The sequence below is a fragment of the Antennarius striatus genome, chromosome 11 (genome assembly GCF_040054535.1).
Source record: "Antennarius striatus isolate MH-2024 chromosome 11, ASM4005453v1, whole genome shotgun sequence".
Lineage (NCBI taxonomy): Eukaryota > Metazoa > Chordata > Actinopteri > Lophiiformes > Antennariidae > Antennarius > Antennarius striatus.
This window is the reverse complement of record NC_090786.1, coordinates 1,919,690-1,945,121: the sequence shown is the minus strand read 5'-3', so window position 1 is coordinate 1,945,121 and position 25,432 is coordinate 1,919,690. Positions and strand designations below refer to the sequence as shown.

The 25,432-nt window shown below is 42.0% G+C and overlaps 3 protein-coding genes and 2 long non-coding RNA genes across 10 annotated transcripts in view; 4 read left to right on the top strand and 1 right to left on the bottom strand.

Annotated features, from left to right (window-relative positions):
- Positions 1 to 103: 103 nt before the first annotated feature.
- LOC137603327 (barrier-to-autointegration factor B-like) lies at positions 104 to 1,819 on the top strand. Of its 3 annotated transcripts, none has more exons than XM_068326631.1 (4): positions 104 to 280; positions 398 to 449; positions 825 to 951; positions 1,434 to 1,819. In XM_068326631.1, the coding sequence occupies exons 1-4, from the start codon at positions 166 to 168 to the stop codon at positions 1,578 to 1,580; spliced, it is 441 nt and encodes a 146-aa protein (XP_068182732.1). In that variant the 5' UTR covers positions 104 to 165; the 3' UTR covers positions 1,581 to 1,819. The 3 variants fall into 3 exon arrangements, with proteins under 3 accessions (XP_068182732.1, XP_068182733.1, XP_068182734.1); XM_068326632.1 differs by having other exon boundaries at positions 190 to 280; positions 398 to 462; XM_068326633.1 differs by having other exon boundaries at positions 190 to 280; positions 398 to 462; positions 822 to 951.
- entpd6 (ectonucleoside triphosphate diphosphohydrolase 6) lies at positions 381 to 12,775 on the bottom strand. 4 transcript variants are annotated; one of them, XM_068326623.1, is made up of 16 exons: positions 12,667 to 12,775; positions 11,715 to 11,996; positions 9,985 to 10,061; positions 9,241 to 9,384; positions 9,084 to 9,159; positions 7,995 to 8,030; positions 7,835 to 7,923; positions 7,505 to 7,584; positions 6,812 to 6,876; positions 6,575 to 6,676; positions 6,343 to 6,483; positions 5,631 to 5,687; positions 5,320 to 5,432; positions 3,600 to 5,211; positions 800 to 985; positions 381 to 507 (listed from the first exon to the last, which is right to left on the bottom strand). In XM_068326623.1, exons 2-14 carry the CDS (start codon positions 11,965 to 11,967, stop codon positions 5,128 to 5,130), a joined length of 1,317 nt encoding a protein of 438 aa, XP_068182724.1. In that variant the 5' UTR covers positions 11,968 to 11,996; positions 12,667 to 12,775; the 3' UTR covers positions 381 to 507; positions 800 to 985; positions 3,600 to 5,127. The 4 variants fall into 4 exon arrangements, with proteins under 4 accessions (XP_068182724.1, XP_068182721.1, XP_068182723.1 ...); XM_068326620.1 differs by having other exon boundaries at positions 3,600 to 5,432; XM_068326622.1 differs by having other exon boundaries at positions 3,600 to 5,432; positions 11,715 to 12,053; positions 12,667 to 12,728.
- Positions 3,066 to 25,432, top strand: part of LOC137603314 (cullin-9) — an 84,065-nt gene continuing 61,698 nt past the window's right edge. The window contains exons 1-2 of the mRNA XM_068326605.1: positions 3,066 to 3,252; positions 3,366 to 3,467. Coding sequence (XP_068182706.1) covers positions 3,431 to 3,467 — 37 coding nt within the window. The 5' untranslated portion in view covers positions 3,066 to 3,252; positions 3,366 to 3,430. The remainder of the gene's footprint in view (positions 3,253 to 3,365; positions 3,468 to 25,432) is intronic.
- Positions 5,301 to 8,906, top strand: LOC137603331 (uncharacterized). The gene is made up of 3 exons (XR_011037256.1): positions 5,301 to 5,439; positions 5,591 to 5,735; positions 8,678 to 8,906. It is a non-coding gene; the product is annotated as an uncharacterized lncRNA (long non-coding RNA).
- Positions 9,018 to 10,397, top strand: LOC137603330 (uncharacterized). The gene is made up of 3 exons (XR_011037255.1): positions 9,018 to 9,181; positions 9,277 to 9,485; positions 9,946 to 10,397. It is a non-coding gene; the product is annotated as an uncharacterized lncRNA (long non-coding RNA).

The following is a 25,432-nucleotide window of genomic DNA, read 5'->3' as shown; positions in this document are numbered from 1 at the left end:
TAAATAAATTATTATTTTAATTAATTTTAATATTTGATGATGATGACGTGATGTTCGTGAAAACACGGTGAACAAATACCGCCAAAGAACCTTTCAAAATTGATTTTATTTGAAAAAAAAAAATTAAGAGTGATCCATCTTGATCACAAATCCTCTGCGTGCGTCATGACGTCACCTCCTGAGCGTCACAGCGCTCGGCTCGCGCTCGGCTCGCGCTCCCTGGCTCCGGACAGTCAAGACTCTGTTTCCCCGAGAAGTTCGACGTGGTTCCGCCGCTCAGGTGAGTCGAAGCGTTCCGGGACACTTCCTGCTGCTGCAGGTGGCGGTCACGTGGTGCTCAAGGTGTGTTTCTGCGCGCGAGCTTAACTTCTAACAGATGTGTTTCAACTCCGTACAGCGTCCGACCGCCTGGCCCGCCCGGTCCAGCAGGAAAAGCGGCCCGCCTCCAGGTGAAGACTCCAGGTTAGAACTGGTTCCGGTTTGAAGCTCGTTAATCCGGTTTGATTTCTGTTTAAAAAGAAAAACGAAACACAAACACAGATTATAATCAGGATTTTCCTACAAAATAAACTTATTAATTAATCATCCTGAGAGTCACGTGACCAGGTGCTTTGAGTACTTCCGTTTTAAGGTGCTTTATAGTTCTGTGTATCTGATGGGTAGCATCTTACCAGGTTAGCAAGTTGTGCTTTAATGAACACAGCAATTAGCCATCTTATTCATCATGCTAACAGTTTAGCATTGTTAGGTTAGCAAAATGCTTGTTTCTTTAACGATGTCGTGGTCAGGTGACCTTCACCTGTTGCATTCTGGTCTGTCAGCAGGATGTCGAGCACTTCTCAGAAGCACCAGAACTTTGTCGGCGAGCCGATGGGAGACAAGCCGGTGAGGACTCTGGCGGGGATCGGCGAGGCTCTGGGGAGGAGGCTGGAGCAGAAGGGCTTCGACAAGGTGAGCGCCGCCGGACGGCGATCCATCACATCATCTGTGGAAAAATGTATTTAATGTAGACAACCGTTATTTCTGTGCACTGGTAGTCCTTAAGATACAAACATTCCACTTTCGAACATTTGTAGATATGAACAAACGCGCTTCACCATATCTGACTATCGTCCTGCAGTTCCTCTTTCTGCCACAACCCCCGCGGTGGCAGCACCGCTGCGTTCACACATCTTCAACACTCGTCTCCCCCCCTTGTTGTTTGCTGTTGTCTCTGTTAGCATCTCAGAGCATCAGGTGAACTTCTCTTTAAACCACCTGAATCTGTACTTTATATTGTCTGTGTCGTTTTAATGTCCTGTAATTGTTTCTGGTCAGTCAGAGGGATTAGAACTTTGGTATTTAGAGTAGTATGTTGAGGACCACATGTGTTTTTCTGCATGAACTTCATGTGCTTTTCGTGTATTCTTAGAGTATTTTGTGTGTATTTTCAGGCCTACGTGGTTCTCGGTCAGTTTCTGCTGCTGAAGAAAGACAAGGAGATATTCGCCGAATGGCTGCAAGACGCTAGCGGCGCAAATACCCATCAGGCCGAGCAGTGCACTAAGTGTCTAAAGGAGTGGTGCGAGGCCTTCCTCTGAGGCCCCGCCTCTTCCTGTTCTACCCCACTTCCTTCCTGCCATCAGAGGCGATCGCTGTCGTTCTGCAGCGTCTCGACCGCCGCCTTTCAGTGGCTTTGGGTTCATTTCCAGCCTCCTTCCTGCCGGCCGCTGTGATGTCAGGGCTGTGATGTCACGGCGACGCCCTGGTGCTTGTTTACTATTTTATTAGCTTTTTTCCTTTGGGGAACGTTTACATAATAAAGTTTGTTCAAACGGTTTCTCAGCCTCAGTGTTTCGATCCAGTCGATCCTGACCTCCAGGTTCAGCACCGCTGCCCCGGGAGATCTTAAGATCCAAGCCCGACCCAAACTTTTTAATAAATATATATTTATGTATTATGTGTCTCAAACAATCTATGGGTATTAAACTAAGGAATACCCTGATAAAATAAATAATTTAGGTAAAAAATAGAAGGCGCTGTACAAAACTGTTTCTGGATGTAGTGAAAGAGGACATGAAGCTAGTTGATGTGAGAGAAGAGGATGCAAAGGACAGGGCTTGATGGAGGAAATTGATTCGCTGTGGCGACCCCTGAAGGGAAAAGCCGAAAGGAAAAGAAGAAGAAGATAGAAGGCGCTGTATGACAAACATCCATCTACCATATGTGCTCCGTTCCCTCCGTGCGTCAGCTGTATTTTCTCCTGTCACTTTACCTTTCTGATCGTATACGCACTGAACGTAGAGGTAAGATCTTAAGCCCGAATCCAAGCCCAAAATTCGGGCCGGGTGGGGCTCAAAATGTCAATAATTACGAAAAGGAGAAATATCTTGCAAGTTTTCAGAGGATCAGATTACAAAAATCAGAACTAGATACCTTTCCCTTCCAGTTTCGCCCAGAGCTAAAGAAACTCATCTGAAGTTAATAAATGATATTTACCCTTGTAATGAATTTCTTAGACAGAGATTTAAGTTTGAAAAAAATGACTGTACATTTTGTGAATCTCAAATTGAATCATTGGAACATCTTTTTTTTGAGTGTGAATATGTGAAAACCTTCTGGAGATCTTTTCAAAACTGGATATCTGAAAATGATCCAAATTCACCTTATCCATGTTATGATGTCATTACATTTGGTGTTTTACTGTAGGATAGAAAAAGGGAAAATGGATATAATACCATAATTATTCTGGCCAAACAACATATACACAAGTGCCGTTTTATGAAAATGAGACCGTTATTTTGTGTTTATTTTGTTAATAAGCTAAAAACCTTCAAAACAAGTATATTAGAACCAAACAAGCACTGAATGTAATAGACTATATAAATGCTTTAACTCAAGATTAAGTCGACCTCTTATTTTAACTTTATTTATTTTGTTATGTTTATATTTTTTCTTTGTTTTTTTATTTTATTATTATTTTAAGATTGGGATTAGTATTAATGTATATCTCCTTTACCCCATGTGTAATCTGTCCAATGTATGAAATGTGGGTAATGGATTTTTTTTTTGTCTTTAAATTTAAAAAAAAATTATTTAAAAAACAAACAACTAGCGAGCGTCACTAGTGACGTTATTTCCGCTAGCGACACTCACTAGTGACGCTATTTCCGCTAGCGACACTCACTCGTGACGCTATTTCCGCTAGCTAGCGTAGCGAATTACGAATGAGGCAGCAGTCTGTTGACATGGCGTCCGTGAGAAGGAGACAAGGTAGTTGTTCAGGTGTTGATTGTACAAATCAACACCTGTGTTTCTTTTCCATCCCATCCAGTGAAGAACAGAACAGACCGTGGTTACGTTTCATGTTTAATGTCTCTGTGCAGCTACATCTCCTGCTCGTTAGTTCGTGTGTGAACCACTTCACTGCAGCCTGTTGTAGCAACGAGTTATGTGTTGTGTGTGTGCGCACATGTTAGGAAGTAAAGGTATGTACAAGTCATATTCATTACAATGTTTTAATAAAATTGGTTAAATAGACTAATTTTCTAAATATTGACACATGAAGTAAAAATCTTCAATCAGCATCTGGATCTTTATCGGTTGTTTTTTTTACAGACCAAGGCTTTGGAGAGTGATTCGAGTCTCTGGGTTCAAGAAGTCCAGATGACCGCACGGTCATGAAACGGTTTTGTAGAGATGATCGTAGCAGTTTCTGCAGAGACAAATAGTCTTAACTGGCGAAGACGACGATGTATTGGTTGTGTTTCCGGACGCCGAAGCAGCCGCTGCCGTCTAGGGCGCCGCCATCGTGACTCAATCGCCTCTTGTTCTTCTTCTGTTTGGTTTAATGACAGTTTACCCCCTTCGTGTCTGGAGCATTAGCGCCACCTACTGAGTCTACGTTGCAACTGAAGATTAGGCAGTTACAGACTAGAACCCCTTAGTGACGGATCCTCCTAAATGGTGGCCATCAACCTTGTTTCCCGCATAAAGTCCATCAGTCGCCCCAGTCTTGCTCTATTGTCAACTTTTAGCAGGTTTCCTAAATTAAACTGTTTCCTATCCTTCTCCATCATTGCCTTCAAGGTCTTCCTCTCCTCTTTGTATCTCTCACATTCTATTCTTGCCACTGTTTCTGACTGTATTTTTTAATTAGAGCCTTCCCTTCTGCTTTGCTTAAACTGATTTGCAGGTCTATGTCTTGTTGCCTTAATGCTGTAGTTTTACAAGTTATTAGTTGTACTAGTTAGTATCTTTATACTTCTGCTGCTGCGACTCAGAAAAAAATGTAAAACTTTATTTAAACATTCAGAAACATTCACATCTGTTCAGCTCATAACAAACACCAAACAGGAAAAGACGACACCAAGTTGAACGGCAACAGGAAGCCGGTGTCGTTAAACTGGTGACCTGATGCTGAAAACCCGCCCACAAGACCCAACCCGCACCCCCCCCCCCATTCAAGTCATGTCATCCAAAAGCTTAAAAATAGTCCCAATTTCCAACGCGTCTTGAACGCAGCATTCTGTGAGGCGTGAATGAGGAAGCTGGCTGTAAACTGCCCCGATTGGCTCCCGTCAGTAGTGTGAAGTAACTGAGTAGTTACAGGTACTTCCAGCTTGAGGTACTCGTATTTAACTCGTTTTCTGCGATCCTTCATTTCACTTTTGGTGAAATTAGATTTTTTTTTTTTTGACAAAACAAACTGCTCCATGAAATCTGGCCTGAACGTGATTAAATGAAAAAGATCCATAATTATAATTATAATAACATATAGAATATGTATGATTTCATAAGATTAAAATAAATCACTTAAATGTCAAAACAATCCTCCATAAAAACGCCCTTCATCACCAAACATGTAGAAAGAGTCAAAGTGATGATGTCATCACCGATGATGTCACGTAGTTTAAAAAAATCTATTGAGTCATCAGCGTCTGATTGGCTGATCAGATGAGAGGCCGTCCTTCAGTCTGACACCGCCGTCTCCATGGTAACGGGCATTAGGATCACCCAATAGGAGCAGAGCTGACGTCAGCCTCCAGAGAGGCTGGAGGGTGTGGTCCAGGGACTGCATGAGGTCATCGTTTGTCTGATGATGTCATCAGAACATTCAGGAAGTCGAAGTTTTTCACAATAAAAGCGTCAGTGTTTCTTCAGGGACTCGATGTAGTGAAACGTTGCTCCAAGCGCCCAACTGGTTTCCACCTGGTTGATGGTCCGGGCCAGCTGCAACACACAGAGGAGAGGAGGGTCTGGGATCTGGTCCAGAATCAGGACCGGGATCTGATCCAGAATCAGCACCGGGATCTGATCCAGAATCAGGACCAGACTCACCTTGAAGCGTTTGTTCGGAGGGAATCCGAGCTCCTGCAGCAGGACAGAGATGTAGACCAGATCCAGACAGAGATACGGACTCTGGACTGGATCCACAGACAGACCGCCACACACTGTGAGGTGAGGGATTACCGATTAGATTAAAGGTTAGATTATAGAAAACTCAAGAAAGAGGAGGTAACATGGCTTTAAATTCAAATTGATTGTGAATGACTTCAGATTAGCTGATCAATTTGCTTCAGTATTGATTTGTCTCGTCTGGCTGTTTCAGGTGTAGTTCCGGTGTTCTCCACACGGGGGCGACGTCTCACCTCTCTTGGCTGAGTCGATGTAATCTGACAGCAGGATGGTTCCTCCGGTTTTCTCTTCTGAACACAAGAAACAGAATCTTAAGATCACTGGAGTCACTGTGGCAGGTACACACAACTGTTTCTAAATCTAAAATGATTAATAATAATAATAATAATAATTATTATTATTATTATTATCTGAATGTAGCCACAAGAGGGCACAAGCCAGTGTCTTATTGTGCCAAAATCAAACATGCGAAACATGTGAATCAAAGAAGAGTTATTAATTATTATTAGTCATTATTATTATTATTATTTATTATTAGTTACCATTTTATTAAAATTCTTGAAAATTTTATTGTGCGTTTTATTGTTATTTTTTAAATTTTTATTGTGCATTTTATTCTATTTTAAATTCAGAACCTCGAAATACGAGTTTTATCCGTTCCTTGATAACATTCAATAATTTGAAATAACAAATTATTTTAATCCATTTCATCTTTTTTAAATAAGTTTTTTGAAAAAACTAAATTATGAAAAAAACAATCAACACATTGACATACAGACTTTACTTGTGTATAATTAATTATATATGTTACTTAAACAACAATAAGAATAACAGGAAACGCAGAAGTCAGGAGAACACACGAGCTATGTCTTTACTCCACCAACGAGAACGAGATCTGGTCTCACTGATGATGTATCCATCCGCCGGAGGGACTACTTTACTCACCGATGACCCGCAGGTCGACGGCCCGGTCGTAATAATAGGAGAAGGCGTAGAATTCCACGTCGGCCACCTCGGACGCCTTCGTCACCTTCCTGTACAGAACTTTCTGGACTTTGTTCCGACACGCCTCGTACGCCGGTTCACCTGCGACGCACACACATCCACAGGTTCACCAGTGCTCCCGATGCATCATGGGTAACGAGAACCAATCAGATGAAGCGAGGGCGGCACCCACCTGCCTTCTGACCCTTCACAGAGTAGAGCACGTCGGCGTATTCCCACGTGCCGGAGAACTCTGGAGCGAGGCAGGGGCTTATCAGCTCAGTGCTGCCCCCTACTGCTCACACACACACACACACACACACACACACACACACACACACACACACACACACACACACACACACACATCAATCAGCGATCAGATGATGGATTATTTATCTGATTGGTCAGGGAGGAGGCGTGTACGTACACGGTGAAGCGTCGACGCCTCCTAGGATGGCGAGTCGAGCTGACATCAGACCCAGACCCAGATAGCTGAGAGCATAAGTCACATGATCAGGCAGACAGCCTAGCCTAGCTTAGCTTAGCTTAGCCTTGGTGTGAAACACTGGACGTCAACCTCCATCAAAGTGGGTGTGTGTGTGTTGTACCTGTGAGCGTAGACGGTGTGTGTGTGTTGTACCTGTGAGCGTAGACGGTGTGTGTGTGTTGTACCTGTGAGCGTAGACGGTGTGTGTGTGTTGTACCTGTGAGCGTAGACGGTGTGTGTGTGTTGTACCTGTGAGCGTAGACGGTGTGTGTGTGTTGTACCTGTGAGCGTAGACGGTGTGTGTGTGTTGTACCAGTGAGCGTAGACGGTGTGTGTGTGTTGTACCTGTGAGCGTAGACGGTGTGTGTGTGTTGTACCTGTGAGCGTAGACGGTGTGTGTGTGTTGTACCTGTGAGCGTAGACGGTGTGTGTGTGTTGTACCTGTGAGCGTAGACGGTGTGTGTGTGTTGTACCTGTGAGCGTAGACGGTGTGTGTGTGTTGTACCTGTGAGCGTAGACGGTGTGTGTGTGTTGTACCTGTGAGCGTAGACGGTGTGTGTGTGTTGTACCTGTGAGCGTAGACGGTGTGTGTGTGTTGTACCTGTGAGCGTAGACGGTGTGTGTGTGTTGTACCTGTGAGCGTAGACGGTGTGTGTGATGTTGAACAGCGTGAAGGACTGGATGTCATCGATCGGTGACGTCTGGATCGTTTTCTGGACGAAGGAAACAAACATGTGAGTTAGCCGTGTGCGCTAACAAGCTGAAGCTAACCTATCAGACGAATACAGGAACAGGAAGTCGACCCGCAGCCTGACCTACAAACCACACACCCTTCTGGGGGGGGGTTGGGATTAGCGTAGCATTTCCTGATTAAAATCAGGGGAGTCGTGCTGATGGTTTGATAGTCACATTTATTATTTATTGTGTGTGTGTGTGTGTGGGGGGGGGGGGGGGCATCCTTACCTCATCTTGAGGACTGAAGGTGATTTGAGTTGAGCCGCCGCCCAAATCTAAGATCCCCACAGTGGGCGAGTCGGCATGATGGACCCCCCCTGGAGACAGAGAGTTAGTTGTGTGTGTGTGTGTGTGTGTGTGAGTGTGTGTGTGTGTGTGTGTTTCTCACCATTGAGGAAGTTGACGGTGATCCAGGCGGAGATTCCTGAACAGAAACAAACAAAATATTAATCAGCTCTTCACACCTGATCTATTGATCTGCTCTAAACTGATCAATTCGAGCTGATCGTGCGTTGTCGTCTGCATCTCGTTTCCGTGACGCCGGACCCGATAAACAAAACCTGGCGGTGACGTTATGACATCATCACCGTGACGCTGAGATAACATGGAGGCGACTACTTCCTGCTGCAAAGCCTGGTTTAAATCACTCTAGCTAACCAGTTAGTTAGCTAGCTAATGTGACTCTATTAGCTAGCTGGTTAGCTAGCTAACTAGCTGGTTAACTAGCTAACTAGCTAGTCCATATGAAGCTGTTAGTTGTGAGCATGAAGTTTGAAACATTTAAGCGTGACGTTTGATTCGTCCGTCGTTCTGAAGATGGACTCTTTCAGCTCAGCCTCTGTTGCCCTCGGCGACATGCATTAGTGCCTTTTACCAGTGACCTCTGACCCCCCCCTCGATGCAGCCGCGAGTGATTAGAGAGCCTGATGAAAACTGTATCATAGAGGCTTTACAGTAAAACTCTTACGGAGACGCTAAGAAGCCGTTTCTCCACAAAACAACCCCCCCAGGTCCCCCCCCAGCGCCTGACCACTCAGGGACCTGCATTAACAATAAGTTGCCTCCACTCAGGGCGGTGGCCCGGGTAAGCTGGGAGTGGGATGAGGATCCGGGTGGGCTCCTGAAAGGCCGGCCGGGGGCCGGAGCGCTCCATTAGTGTGCCCCCCCCACCATAAGAAGTTAATCATCCCACTCAGGAAGGAGAAAACATTTCCACGCCAGAAACCGACCCACAGGAGGACGTAATCCACCCCCCCCCCAAGATTAAGCGGGACGTTATCCCACATGGACATAATTGCTTGTATGAACTACTTTAAAAGGATTGGATTAAACGTGTCCATCCACCGGGGCGCCTTCGTACGCGTCTGACGGGAATTAGTGCCGCCAGTGGTGAGGAAGCCCCGCCCACACATCTGGATCCAGAACCGAGCCAAAAAAAAAGTTCTGCCGCTGCCTTGCAAAACGAAGACGCCCCCACCTTCGTCTGTGCCGTCCATGATTGACACGCTGTTGTCTGTGGAGAGGAACGGAGACTCCAGGAAGAGAACCTTCACCTGCCAGGAGAACCCATCATCAGTAAGTCAATATCAATCAATCAATACATCATCAGCATCATCGTTGTCGTGGCGACGCACCTTGTCCAGCAGCTGCTGCGCCTTCTCCCCCGGCAGCAGGCGGAGGCCGGCGGTAGCCTTCAGGACCACGGGGGTGGCGTCCCACAGGGAGGGGGGGACGCTGGACTTGGCTACTTCCAGGAGTTCCAGGATTCCTGCAGAACACTGGGGAGACGAACCGGGACGCGGAGGAAACGTGATGATGTCAGCGATGAAGACGGGAAGTCGTCAACGTACGAACACAACTGGTTTTCTAGAGGTTGTTTGTAAGTTGAATTGTTTGTAAGTCAAATCGTAAGATGAATAGTTCGTAAGTTGAACTGTTTGTCAGTTGAATTGTTTGTTTAGTTTAGTTTATTTGAAGGGGACAATGCAATTTCATAAAACACATGATTATACATGGTTAAAAAAGCTAGAATTAGTCAGAAGGCTAGTAATTCGTAAGTTGAATTGTTTGTAAATTGAATTGTTTGTCAGTTGAATTGTTTGTAAGTTGAATAGTTCGTAAGTTGAATTGTTCTTACGTCGTTATTTCTATTAAATAATTTAAATATAAAATAATTTATAATCCAACATCCATTTGGGGTCATTTAGATGTCATTACTACTCTGAAGTTCTTTTCCCTCAGACTGACAGAAACAATTACAGGACATAGAAACGACACATAACTGATGTCATCTTGGTCTGAACTGACTCGAACTCGTTCTGATTCTTGTTTATTTCCAGCTATCACGAACTGATCTGACAAACAGATCGATGTCACACCTTTTCGGGTTCGTCCGCGTACGCCGACAATCCAGGTTTGATGGCTCTGAACGTCTCCTGGGCCAGTTTGGGAGTTTCTGCAGGACAAATCCAGAGAGAAGTTCTTTAACAGACGATGAGAAGACGAAGACGTGATTTTGTGTCCTGATGGTTCAGTTTTAACGAGTCGCTCCGACTGACCCTGGACCCGTGCCCACATTTAAGCTGTCATTAAGCTCTTAATGACAATCCCAGCCTGCATAACTAACAGGTGCTGCCATTAGGCCGGTTAGCTCGCATGCTAACAAAGGAGCCAAAACAGCACTCAGCCTGTGTGATTTAGCTTAGCTGCTAAATGCGATAACGAAGGCATTTGGCCGAGCGCTGTAGGAAACTTTCTCTAAGCCTAATAAACCAAAAACCTCTGAAACGCTCTAATGAGTTTGTGTCCATTTGGCAGCAGAACCAGACTTAAAGCTCAAAGCTCCTCTTGTCCGCTGGTAATTAATGTTTGGGGCCAACGTGTCGCTTTAAACACACCAGACGTTAGCCTGCTTCATAAACATCGTTTAATCTGAAATCCATTTAGCATCGATGACAAACGTCTGACCCAGGATCAGTTTGACACGTCTGACAACAGCAGAACTCCTGAATGAAACTGGTTTGACATTTACGGCTAATCCGCTAGCTGTAGCACTAAAGCTAACACAAGCTACAAAACGTTAGCGCGACAGGAAGTCATCACAGAATATCCCTTTAAGATGACTCATCATTAAAAACAAAACATAGAACACCACCTATAGACACCACCTGTATAACACCACCTATAAAACACCACTTATAAACACTGCCTACGTATAGACACCAAGTATAGAACACCACCTATATAACACCACCTATAGATATCAGCTATAGACACCACCTATAGGCACCACCTTTAGATACCAAGTATAGAACACCACCTATAGGCACCACCTGTATAACACCACCTACAGAACACCACCTATAGACACCACGTATAGAACACCACCTATAGACACCACCTATAGACACCACCTATAGAACACCACTTATAGAACACCACCTATAGACGCCACCTATAGAACACCACCTATAGACACCACCTATAGAACACCACCTACAGAACACCACCTATAGAACACCACCTATAGACACCACCTATAGAACACCACCTATACTGTAGAGCACCATTTATAGACACCACCTATAGACCACCACCTATATAACACCACCTGTAGAACACCACCTATATAACACTACCTATAGAACACCACCTATAGAACACCACTTATAAACACCACCTATATGAACCACCTATAGACACCACCTATATAACACCACCTATACTGTAGAGCACCACCTATAGAACACCACCTATATAACACCACCTATAGAACACCACCTATAGAACACCACTTATAAACACCACCTATATGAACCACCTATAGACACCACCTATATAACACCACCTATAGACACCACCTATATAACACCACCTATAGAACACCACTTATAAACACCACCTATATGAACCACCTATAGACACCAAGTATACAACACCACCTATATAACACCACCTATACTGAAGAGCACCATTTATAGACACCACCTATAGACACCACCGACAGACACCACCTATAGACACCACCTATAGAACACCACCTATAGACACCACCTATAGAACACCACCTATAGACACCCCCTACAGCTAACTCCACCCTCTACTCCACCTGTGTTTTCTCTCTGGAACTTGAAGATGTGGATCCTGGTCCCGGTGCTCCCAGCATCAAACATGATGCCGTACTGGAAGCTGGTTCCTGCAGCTCCGGTCACAGCAGACCTGCTGCCCCCCTGCCGGGGGGCCGGAGGCGGTGGGTGGGCTTCCACCTTCTTGGCACCATAGTTCCGTTTCACAAACACCAGGTAGGCAAACAGGCAGGCCAGGAGGAGGAAGACTCCGGCCAGCTTCGGCCTCCTCATCATTCTGTACGGAGGTGCATCCTGACTGGAGACTGGAGGAGTCGGAGAAAACAAGCATCACCACAACCAGCAGTTCGGACTCATGTCAGCTGGTGAATCAAATTCATAAAGGTTATTCAAAATGCATTCCTATCCGGTCTCTACCAATCAGATATCACTGAGGACCTGTCCTTAGGTATCAGAACAACCGGTGTTACTGGTGTGTTTCCTTCATCCGTGAGACAAAACTTTCAGTACTGCTGAATAATACCGGAAGTAAACAACTGATTTACAAAATACTTACGAGACAAAGAAATTACAACTTGGCAAACATTCAAATATATTTTAAGAGAGTTTGTTTGTTCTGTGACAGGAAGTAGAATAAATCAGCTGCTTCTTCATGCCTTCACAAAAGAAACCAACACCGACATGTAAAACTAATGTTAGCTTAAGAGCTAATTAATATTTAATAACAGTTGAATGGAGTGTAGTTAGCGCTTATAACGATTCATAACCTAATGACACACGACATTAACAGATATAAATGCATTCTGGTTAAATATACCGACGAGCATTACGTTTGTTTCTGATATGTACAAAAATAAGACTATGCTAATAAGCTGACTTTGTCTTCTGAGCTAACAGCTAGCCGGCAGGAAGCTACATGCTAACTGCGTTCAGCCGCTTGTCATCGAACAACAATCAAGAAAAATGCGTGATTACGTTGAGGAGAAGCCGCTTCATGAAATGAACGTTTCGCTCAGTCTGATCGTCATTCTTCTCCCGGACACAGAAGTTTTTACGAGCGACAGACCGGCGTGGTCTGATGACGTCACACCGGACTGCGGCAGTGACTCCGCCCACAGGCAGACAGACAGATTATTTCATTTAGAAATTAAACCTGAATGAAGACCTGACAAATTTTTAAAAAGCGTTCTATAAATGTGTCCCATGTATTTGTTTATTTTTTATTTCCTACATTATAATTTGTACATACATGACTCAGCACTATGAAAGGTTATGTTGGAATTATATCTTTTTATGTTATGTTGGAATTATATCTTTTTATGTTATGTTGGAATTATATCTTTTTATGTTATGTTGGAATTATATCTTTTTATGTTATTTTGCTGTGGAAAGTTACTGAGCTTAAAGTTCATCTTAGGTCACATCACGTGACAGTTAGAACTGCTGATTTATGCTAAATTGCTTGCACAGCTAGTCGAGCAGAAACTCTTCCTCTTTCTTCTCTGATAATTGGCGTATATCTTCTTAGATAATTGGCGTATAGCTACGATAGTTTTCATGACCTGTCTGCTTATCACCTCTTGCCAGGCCGTCTGCAAGGCCGTCTTCCTCTTTCTTCTCAGATAATTGGCGCATCATGACATCACCTGAATGTAACCCACTGTCTTGCCTGCTATCTTGCAGCTGTTGTGATACCAGGTGAACCCCGCCTTCTGATGTGCATAAAATCCATGTGCTGCAAGTGCATCCTCGCACTCTGCAGGAAGTAATCTCCCATGAGACAAAGTGCCGAGAATATTCTCGGCAGTGCCGAATATATATAATATTCTCGGCACTTTGTCTCATGGGAGATTACTTCCTGCAGAGTGCGAGGATGCACTTGCAGCACATGGATTTTATGCACATCAGAAGGCGGGGTTCACCTGGTATCACAACAGCTGCAAGATAGCAGGCAAGACAGTGGGTTACATTCAGGTGATGTCATGATGCGCCAATTATCTGAGAAGAAAGAGGAAGACGGCCTTGCAGACGGCCTGGCAAGAGGTGATAAGCAGACAGGTCATGAAAACTATCGTAGCTATACGCCAATTATCTAAGAAGATATACGCCAATTATCAGAGAAGAAAGAGGAAGACGGCCTTGCAAGAGTTTCTGCTCGACTAGCTGTGCAAGCAATTTAGCATAAGTCAGCAGTTCTAACTGTCACGTGATGTGACCTAAGATGAACTTTAAGCTCAGTAACTTTCCACAGCAAAATAACATAAAAAGATATAATTCCAACATAACATAAAAAGATATAATTCCAACATAACATAAAAAGATATAATTCCAACATAACATAAAAAGATATAATTCCAACAGTTAACAAAATAAAGAAAGTGATGTAAGAACTTTAAAAAGATTCTCGATCCTGCTGCTGGTCCAAATTATTAAATCTCATGGATTAATTCTAAAACAGCCCATCTTTGATAAATATATCAAATCCATTACACTTTACAACAACAGCATGCAAATAAATAGCAGCGGCTACATTAGCATGCAAATAAATAGCAGTTTAAATTTAACTAAAACCAAACAGGCTGTTGAAATGATTATTATTATTATTATTGTTATTATAACTTGCGGTTAAAAACTGTAATTGCTCTGGATTGTTTATCAGGAGAGGATGGAGGAGGAGTCAGAGGAGGTGAGAAGGTGAGTCAGTGCTGATGTGTCAAGTAATCAGGAAGAGAATGTGACACGTTTACAGAAAGATTGTTGTCATGGAGACACAGATGAGTCCATGTTGTTGGATTCTTTACCTTCTCTTTCTAACACTTTCTCATAAACTACCAAGATAAAGAATATTCTGTGCAATAACTGGATTCAGATATTTAAAAAAAGATTTCTTTCAACACCAGTTACATTGAAATAAAATAAAAGATCTGATTCTCTGTTGTTTTTATTTTATATGAATATAATTTTCTTTCTTAAAATAAAAATAAATACCAAATAAATGTTAAAAAAAAAAAAGGGGGGAATCTTACAGCATGGGGTGTCAGTAAATTGTCTGATTCCTTCTCTCCTGAAGACATCAGCATCGGGTCAAAGGTCAGGCAGATAAACGCTCACGTAAACTTCTCTGTATATAACCATTCCCAATTATGTACTGAACTTTATTAATGAATGCATTTTAATAATATTTAGTTAATATGAATCTATTTTAACTTAACAGTTAAATTTTATTTTTAATATAGTACAGAAAATCGTCTCTTTCTTGTTTTCAGATGCTTCTTCCTCATTGTAGGTCACGGGGGTTGCTACAGGTTAATAATATATGATATGTTTTTATTCTTATTTATTGTACAGTAACATATTATGTGCTTTAACGATTTAATCGTGATTTCACGATTCAATATTTGTATAAAGTTTTTCAATAAAGTGTTGTATATTTCTTTTGAAAATCAACGTATAATCGAAAACCACGTAAACCTGCGTACCGACCAGAGCCGCCTATAGGGGGCGCGGGTGGGACCAAAACGAACTCATTAACCTGCAGCAGTAGCCAATCAGATGCAGCAGTGTGTGTGTGGGTGTGTGGCCTCGTCGTCGTTGGCAACGCGTCAGAAGTGATTGATCAGCTGTTTTCACGCTCCAGCGAACCATCTGACTGCTGAGATCGAACCCGTGACCTTTATGTTAAAACATTCTCTCTGCTTCCCTCCTCCTCCTCCTCCTCCTCCTCCTCCTCCTCCTCCTCCTCGCCCTTCATCGCTCTGCTCCATATATGTGATTTCACGTTTAAGCCTCTAATAGCTCTTTATCAGTTAATGGGTCACGACGTTAATGGTTCTCTAATCTTTCTGCTGCCTTTTTATTTTCATCACACTGATGGTCGGCGAACAAAAGCGGCGCTGAGTGGATCCTAATCGTCTGCAGATTTACATACAAATGACATTTAGAGACAATTACGTCTGTTTAAGACATTAATCCAACTAAGTTGTTAATCGACCAGCAGAGGAGGTTCTTATAGAACCGACCAAACCTGTAAAGTTCACGCACCTCCGTTACCTGATGAACGTCAGCACGAAACCTAACAGGATGATGGGAAAGAACCAAACAGGAAGTGTCTGAACACAATAAACACATTTAAAAATAACCAGTCCGAGGGTCAGAGGTCGGATCCGCCCCTCAACTGGGTCATGTGGCTCCACAGAACCTGAACCATACGAGTGATTTTTACATTAAACTGTTAAAATCATTTCATGATGATGATGATGAGGATGATGATGATGATGATGATGATGATGATGATGATGATGATGAACTCCTGATTTCTCTCCTTCACACAGCCGACCACTCTCAGACGGGCGTGAGCCTCAGCTTCGGGTCACGTGACCTGGTGGATGGTTGCATGTGGGTCATGTGACCCATCAGGAGGATTATTAGGGAATGGTTTGAAGGATTTCTGCTGTAATTCAACATGTTAGGATCATAATTGATGGAAGATTCGGCTTTCATCCCGTAAGACTCGTCCCCGGCGTGGATTAGCAGCGCCGGCGACATCTGGACTGAGCTGCCTTATTTCTGAGCGTTATTAGGCTGCGTCTTATTTCTTCTTCTCTCTGATCTTCATCATCCCGTCACGAAAACCGACTGAAAGTAAAACAACGTTGCGATAAAATAGAAAATAATCCATTTTTTAACTTTTAAACGCATATATTTGTGACGTTTCCCTCGTTTTGGCCTCAGAGATCAGCAACAGGAGAAATAAGGTCAATATTTAGAGCAGAAATCTCATAACAACGACTTAATAAAAGACAATAAATACATTTAATTTCCCCTCAGATTCCTGCAGAAACTGGGGGGAACAGGAAAACTGTGCTGCTAAGTAATTGGGGTCATGATGATGATTTGATAAAACCATCACAGCTCCTAAAAACCAATAAAGGAGAGTGAGCGGCGGCGACCAATCCGCTGCAGCCTGGCTATTTTTGGAGGAGAAAACACGGAAAAGAAATGATGATTAATGTTATTGGATTATTTACATTGCCCTCAACATGATTGAGCCTCAGAAATGAAATTAAAATGTGTGTTGAATGGGATTTTCCTGGAAAAAAAAATGCAGCGGTAATAAGGAATAACTAATTCTCCCAAAGTCGATTAAAGGGCGTCTCATCCCGCAGGAAAATAGGAACAAAAAAGATCTGGATTAAGATCTGGAGGCTCCAGAAAGAGGTGGATTAAAGCCTGAGCAGCCATTACTGTTATTGTTGTTACTGGGGGGCGGTCCGTCCCATCACCCCTCAGCTGGATCAATAAATTAATATTATTATAATCTGATAATGTAGAAATTAAAATACAAGCAAACAAAACACTTAAGGTATTAATACTGCAGTATAGTCGAAGTACGTGTCAGACGTTACTACTGCTGTGCCTAATGTTCTCTGTTGTTGTCGTGTTTGCTGCTCTTGTATAACGACAGGAAGTGGTTTCAGTCTCGTCGTCGTGCAGGAAGGAGCTACGCTAGCAAACCAAATTGGATTAGAAGCTGCGTCAAATGAGAAACCGATGAGAAAAAAACAAAATAAATGAGAAACAAATGAGGAAATCCCGTTTCAGTCGTCTGAGCCGTCTGACGGTTTGTTCCCCAGCGGTGAGGAACCTGACAGACCTGAACCGCCCCGGCCCCCCGGGGGACTCCAGTCCTCTCGTAGAGCCAGTATTTCAGGTACTTGTTGAATCTTTCAGAATGAATGGTGTTGGTTGTGAATGCTATCCACGAGGCTAAGGAGCTAACTAGCACGACGAGGCGTTCATGAAGCGATTCAAACAGCCAGTCAGATCCAGACTGGTCAAGACCAGAACCAAGGCAGTCACAGACTAACATCCCGCGACACCCCCGGATTCAAAATGTTACCCTGACCTACTTGCATAGGTCAAAGATCAAAGCTAGTACTCTGAGCTACTGTCATTGATCAAAGCACTAGCTTTGATCAATGGTCTTACACTGGCCTTCTTCCTCATCTTTCTATCTTATCCGGTTCCTGAGTGTATAAAAGTTGACATCTGACCTTGAACTAGTTTCCTCAAGGTCAAGGTAGCTCTGCAGATAAGTACAGGTGACCACAGGTGACTATAGGTGACCACAGGTAACTACAGGTGACTACAGGTGACTACAAGTGACCACAGGTGACTACAGGTGACCACAGGTGACTACAGGTAACTACAGGTGACTACAGGTGACCACAGGTGACTACAGGTAACTACAGGTAACTACAGGTAACTACAGGTGACTACAAGTGACCACAGGTGACTACAGGTGACCACAGGTGACTACAGGTAACTACAGATGACCACAGGTAACTACAGGTGACCACAGGTGACTACAGGTGACCACAGATGACCACAGGTAACTACAGGTGACTACAGGTGACCACAGGTGACTACAGGTAACTACAGGTGACTACAGATGACTACAGGTAACTACAGGTGACCACAGATGACTACAGGTGACTACAGGTGACCACAGATGACTACAGGTGACTACAGGTGACCACAGATGACTACAGGTGACTACAGGTGACCACAGATGACTACAGGTGACTACAGGTGACCACAGATGACTACAGATGACTACAGGTGACTACAGATGACTACAGGTGACTACAGGTGACTACAGGTGACTACAGGTGACCACAGATGACTACAGGTGACCACAGGTGACTCCACAGGTGTAGTATCGTTGTGGATTAATAATGTCTGAGGTACTAAATTGTAATTGTCTGTATAAACTTCATTAATGGTGGTAAATAATGGTTATTAAGTCTCTTCTGTTTGTTTGTTTGTTGTTTCCTTCTGTCCTTTAAATGCTTCCTCTGTTTTTTACCTCCAGATTGATTCGATCAGAAACTCGTTTTTGCCTTAATTTCCTGATAACCTGTTAATTTTATTGTTTTTTCCCTCACATTACATGATTACTGCAACGACCCGGCGACTCAAATCACTTAATGCATTGTGATTGAGGCCAGGCGTTAGCCGGGCTCCTTTAGCCAAATGACTGTTGATATTTGCTTTTAATTTAAGCAATCCACTACAAGACTCATTAACATGCTGCTAGATTAACTGCTTCAAGCTGAGGTTATCCGCCTCTTAATGCCCTTTCCATGCAGATAATCCCTGCTAACTTGGATTGGAGGCTACAATGAGATAAGCAGCAGCGATGAAGAGATGAAGGAGGACGGGTCTGATCTGATCCCGGCGCTCCAACAATGATTGTTTTTCCCTTTCTGCTGCAATTTGCTTAATTTGGGTGTTATTGACGGCCGTGTGTCACAGAGCCTTAAAGCAGCGCCGATCCGCCGCCAGAGGAGGAGGAGGAGGAGGAGTCGGCGTCACGTCGAGGAAATCACAAGTTTCTAGTGAAACCAGAGATTATCCTGCTCCTCGTGAGTGAAAAGAAACTCCAGAAAGGATACCAGGTCGTGGTTTCTTGACCAATCGATCAGCAAATTGATCCCGAAAATTATGCTCATGAGCAGGTGGGAGTCAGGTGGCCCATGGTGACCCCTTAGATCGATTCGGGGTCCCTTAAAGGCCCCTAATCCCCAATTTCATTTCAGCATTGTTCATTATAGTATAGTAGCATTCGTCATAGTAGTATTTATTGTAGTAATATTCATCGGGGTCCTGCTCGGAGTTTCTTCCTCAATGAGGGGGTTTTTCTCCGCCACTGGAGGTTCTGTTGGGTTTCTGTCTGTTAAAGCGCTTTGAAATGTCTGCTGAGGTGATTCAGCGCTATTTAAATAAAAGTGGATTGATGATTGATTATACTTTATTAATCATAGTAATATTCATCATAGTATTATTCTTGATAGTTATTCATTATACAGTAGTTTTATTCGTTATTGTAGTAATTATAGTAGTACGCATTATTACTATTACTATTATTATTATCATAAATATAGTAGCTTTCACTGTAGTCATATTCATTGTAGTAATATTCATTACAGTAGTATTATTATTGTAGTATTATTCATTACAGCAGTATTTATTGTAACATCGAATATAGTGTATTTAATTATAGTAGTATTCATTATTGAATTATTATAGTTGTATTCATTGTAGTATGCATTATAGTAGTAATTTGTAGTGTTATATAACAGTAATTTGTATTGTAGTAGTATTCATTATAGTCGTACTTTAGTAGTATTATTCCTTGCAGTAATATTTATTGTTGTAGTATTTGTTGTAGTATTAATTATAATAGTATTCAATACAGTATTTTCAATTATAGTAGTAATTATTATAGTAGCATTTATTACAGTAGTATTCATTACAGTAGTATTCATTATTGTAATATTCATTGTAGTAGTATTCATTATAGTTTGAATCATTATAGTATAATTTACTGCAGCATTATTTATTATAGTTTTATTTACTGTAGTAGTATTTATTATAGTAATATTTATTGTAGTAATATTTATTGTAGTAATTATATTAAACATGATCACATCCATTGTGTGAATTATGGGATTGTTATTTGTGTTAAATAATAAGGTGAATGCCTTAAACTATTTTATTTTTTTATCTTCTTTTTTTAACACGAACCTCATTTTTTTATTTTCTATCTAAAATTAATTTAATTTAATTTCTGAGGGTTTTTTAAAGCGATTGCTGATTTTTATTTTCTCCTCAATTCTTTTCTCCTCCAATCTGTTCTTAGCCTCGTTTGTTCTAATCCTCACACACTTTTCTCTTATTAAACACACACACACACACACACACCACACACACACACACACACACACACACACACACACACACACACACACACACACACACACACACGTTGAAGACAGTGGGCTGATGAAGGTCGACAGGTTGTTGTGGAATTCTTTGCTTTCTTTGACTTGATTTCCAATTATGACAGAATGAATGGAGGAGGAGGAAGAGGGGGAGGAAGAGGGGGAGGAAGAGGGGGAGGAAGAGGGGGGGAAGAGGGGGAGGAAGAGGGGGAGGGGTTAAAGGAAAAGGAGTGACAGATGGGGGAGAGAGGGATGAAGAGCGATGGGAGGAGGCCGGAGTGAAACGGCAGAGCAGCAGGTCACCAGTTGGAAATTATTTAAATTCATTTGATGAACCATCCCACTGGGGGGGGGGGGTGTTAATTACCCTCTTATTTAAAGGCTGTTTTTATTTATGATTATTTTATGTTTTCATTCGTCTCTCCTTAAAGTCGCCTTCTGAACATTTTGACGTCTTTCACTGATTTAAACTCCATAAAAACACACAAACAAACAAAGAAACGATCCATCGATGCTGCCGAGCGGATCCTCCATGACTTGCATCAGGTTGCTACGGCAACAGGTCGTCCTGATGCAGCACCACCTGTTGCCGCAGCAACCTGATGCAAGAAGGTGACCCGGTGCAGGTCGTCCTACAGGCTGTAAGCGATAGCAAGTAATTCTGGCGGCAGACGGCTGCGCCCCCCCCTCCCCACCACCCATGCCCCCCCCCATGCCCTCCCCCCCATTGGTTTTGTTGCTCATTGTTTTCTCTGCTCCATTGTTTACTGCTGTCAACGGCAACAATAGTCTGGCCACGCGTCCGACCCTCGCCCCCCGCCACCTCCAGACCAGCCCCCCCCCCCCCCCCCCAGAGCCCTCTGTGTCCCACTAATTATTCATACATGCACATTTATGCAAATAGCGTGATAGATTAACCTAATTCAGCGCCGAAAACAACTCCTGGGTGGGATTACAGTTTTTAAATTAGACTGTCTGGAGGTCTGGACCATATATTCTTACACGACCCCCCCATCACACACACACACACACACACACACACACACACACACACACACACACACACATCTTCCTCATTTGCATTCTTTAATCTCAAACACGCCAGACAAACACCAGAGAAAGCTGCAGCCTGCTGCTGTTAGCGCTAATGGCTAATGATTAAACGCTAACAGGTCTGGACCCACGCCACACGTGCCGCTAAGCTACACGCTAATTTACACACAGATGGACGACAAGGCCGGAGGTCCGCACCGCCACTTCCTGTTTCCTGTGACGAGCCAATCAGCTCTGACAGAAATGTTTTGATTATTTGCTTACAAACATCATCCCAGCCTGACACCTCTGACCTTTGACCCCTCCAGGTGATGATGATGATGGTGATGATGAAGGCTGACCCGGTCGGTTCTATGGCGTTCGGCTGCAAACGTTTTTTTGTATTCCCTGGCGGCTCCTCGCTGCTCTCTGGGGAGCCCCGCCCCCTTTAATCACCAGCAGCTCACACTGTGGGCGGGGCAATGAACCAATTGGTGGGAGGGGGGGGGTTGAAGCACTGCACAGTAACTTTGGAGTGAAATTACCTCTGAAGGACGAGAGAAGAACTCAACATAACGAACTGCATTAGTTGTAATACTAGTACTACTAGTACTGCTAGTACTACTACTACTGCTACAAATATTGGAATCATCAAATCACCAGTAAACCATTAAAAACACATGATATCATGTTACTATACAATAAATCAGAATAAAACATGTAATATCATATTAGCAGCCCGTAGCAACCCCCGTGACACACGATGAAGAAGAAGCAGCCGAAGACGAGACAGAGACGGTTTTTTCTGTACTACTTTAAAAAATAATAATTAAATTGTGTATTTAATCCATATTAACAAATATTATTAAAATATATTCTTAAATAAGGTTCGATACAGAACTGGGAATAGTTATATATCAGATACGTCACGTCTCCTGGAACTGATTAACAACGTATGCTGAGGTTTACCTGTATAAAAGTATTAGCACAGTACTAGTAGTACTAGTAGTAATACAGGTAGTAGTTCTAGTAATGATCATATTAATACTATTCATAGAATCAACCACAGGTGATTTAGAAGACATAGGCAAAAACAACACTGATCGTCACTCGAAACAACCAGACTGAGTATTAATGTGTTAGTATTAATGTTAGTATTAATGTGTTAGTAGTATTAATGTTAGTATTAATGTGTTAGTCATATTAATGTGTTAGTAGTACTAATGTTAGTATTAATATGTTAGTAGTATTAATGTTAGTATTAATGTGTCAGTCGTATTAATGTGTTAGTAGTATTAATGTTAGTATTAATGTGATAGTAGTATTAATGTTAGTATTAATGTTAGTATTAATGTTAGTATTAATGTGATAGTAGTATTAATGTGTTAGTAGTATTAATGTGTTAGTAGTATTAATGTTAGTATTAATGTGATAGTAGTATTAATGTTAGTATTAATGTTAGTATTTATGTTAGTATTAATGTTAGCATTAATGTTTGTTTTAATATTAGTATTAAAGTGATTAATAATCAGATTGCAGTAACACAAATACACACGTGATGATGATGTCATCCATTATTGATGATGTCACACGTCCACCTAAAACTAGTCCATGTTGGCCCGGTACAGAACTGTTCATGCCTCAGCTTGGGTCCTGTGGAGCCAAAGGGGGCGGGGCTGACCTCTGACCTCTGGACCTGCTGATTTAACTTTTTACTTGCCGGACGATTTTGTAGTGATTTTTGTGAATTGTTACCAATAACGACGGAACGAAACGCCCGATCGATCCTGCGTTTCTTTGTTTCGCTTGCTTTCAGTTCCTGTTTGTCAGCCTTAGAGTGGGCGGAGTCAAGTCACCTGACTCCGCTGCCCGTATATGGACATCTGATGTCAGAGTCAGTGGTTGACCTTTAAAACCTGATTACATTCCAGAAACACGCAATGCAGAACAAATTAATTAGAACGGACAGAAATAAAGGAATAAAAACACGAAGGATGAAGATAAAAGATAAAAGATAAAACGCTGAGGATGAAAAGATCAGAGCGAGAAATCAGCAGACCTTAATCTGAAGATTATTCAAAAAATCAATAATCCACATTGTTTTAAAAATGAACATAAGTTTCTGTGGAACACATACACACACACACACACACACACGCACGCACACACACACACACACACACACACACACACACGCACGCACACACACACACACACACACACACACACACACACACAAACACACACTAATCTCACATGAGTCAAACTGATGTTCTGATTTTGTCAAAATGTTTGTAATCTGCAAAAACTCTGGAGCTGCATTATAGAGGTGTGTGTGTGTGTGTGTGTGTGTGTGTGTGTGTGTGTGTGTGTGTGTGTGTGTGTGTGTGTGTGTGTGTGTGTGTGTGTGTGTGTGTGTGTGTGTGTGTGTATAACAGAGGTACATTGCATTTACACTCTTTAATATTTCTCACAAATCACTTTTGTTCTCAACATCTGTTTTTGTTTGTTTTATCTATTTTTTTTATCTAAACACGAAAAAGAAAAATAAAGAATCAAAAAAGAATAAAGGATAAAAAGATTGATCGTTATTGATCCAGACTTTCTTGTTGGTATCAGTTAGAAGCAAATTAATTCAAATAGATCAGGTTTATTATTGGTGGCTTCAACTGCTGGTGTGACGATGATTATAATTATTATAATGATGATGCTAAACTGATAAGTACCATTATTATTGTCATTATTATTATAATTATGTTTTATTATTATTAGTATTATTATTATCATTATCATTCATCATGAAGCTCTTCGTGATGAAAGTCAGTTTTGTAAAATTAGGGCCAAGTTAGAGTTTAATCCCTCAGGATTGACTGCAGGCTGGCGAGCAGAGCGTTTGTGTATGTGTGTGTCTGTGTGTGTGTGTGTGTGTGTGTGTGTGTGTGTGTGTGTGTGTGTGTGTGTGTGTGTGTGTGTGTGTGTGTGTCTGTGTGTGTGTGTGTGTGTGTGTGTGTGTGTGTGTGTGTGTGTGTGTGTGTGTGTGTGTGTGTGTGTGTGTGTGTGTGTGTGTGTGTGTGTTAGAAGGTAAAAATGGTCATCTGGTTTTAAAAAGCAATTAGAGAATCTGCTTATCAGACATAATTAAAGAAATTTAAGGCTGTTTTTAAACGTAATCTTTTTATGAACGTGACGTCACCGACGGAGATTACAGCCGCAAATTATTTACATGGAATCAGGGCGGGATTCGTGGTTTTCATATTTTTAAAGTCAAACTGATCCATGACTTAAAAATTAAATTAAATTTGATTCTTTTATAAAAGGGTTTATAGAATTTAAGGTTTTATGTGGGAACCATAAGCCACACACACACACACACACACACACACACACACACACACACACACACACACACACACACACACACACACACACACACACACACACACACACACACACTTACATTTCTACAACACTCATCACATGACGGGTCATCACAAATTCTAATTATTAAAAAGCTTAAATTATTGAATATAATTGAAATGAAACACAGAAAGACTTTTACTGTTGTTTGTTTATCGCTTGTTGACGCTAATTTAAACTAATGTATAAATATTAGTCATTTTCGTGTCCATTATTTACATGTTGACATTGAGATAAATAATCGATCACATGGTGGATATTTTTACTGTATTTACATTTTCAATCGGGAGTAAACGAGTTCACAACCTCAGGTTTTATGACTGTGATCAGGAAGTTTCGATAAATATTATTGATTGTTGACATTAATAAAGATATTAAAACTTCTGTTCAAATTTAAAACACATAATTTGTTGTTGAAAAGTTTCTCTTGATTTAAAACATTTGGAATGAGATCTTAATCCAAATATTAATAATAATGTCTGTATTCCCCTCTGAACTTGAACACA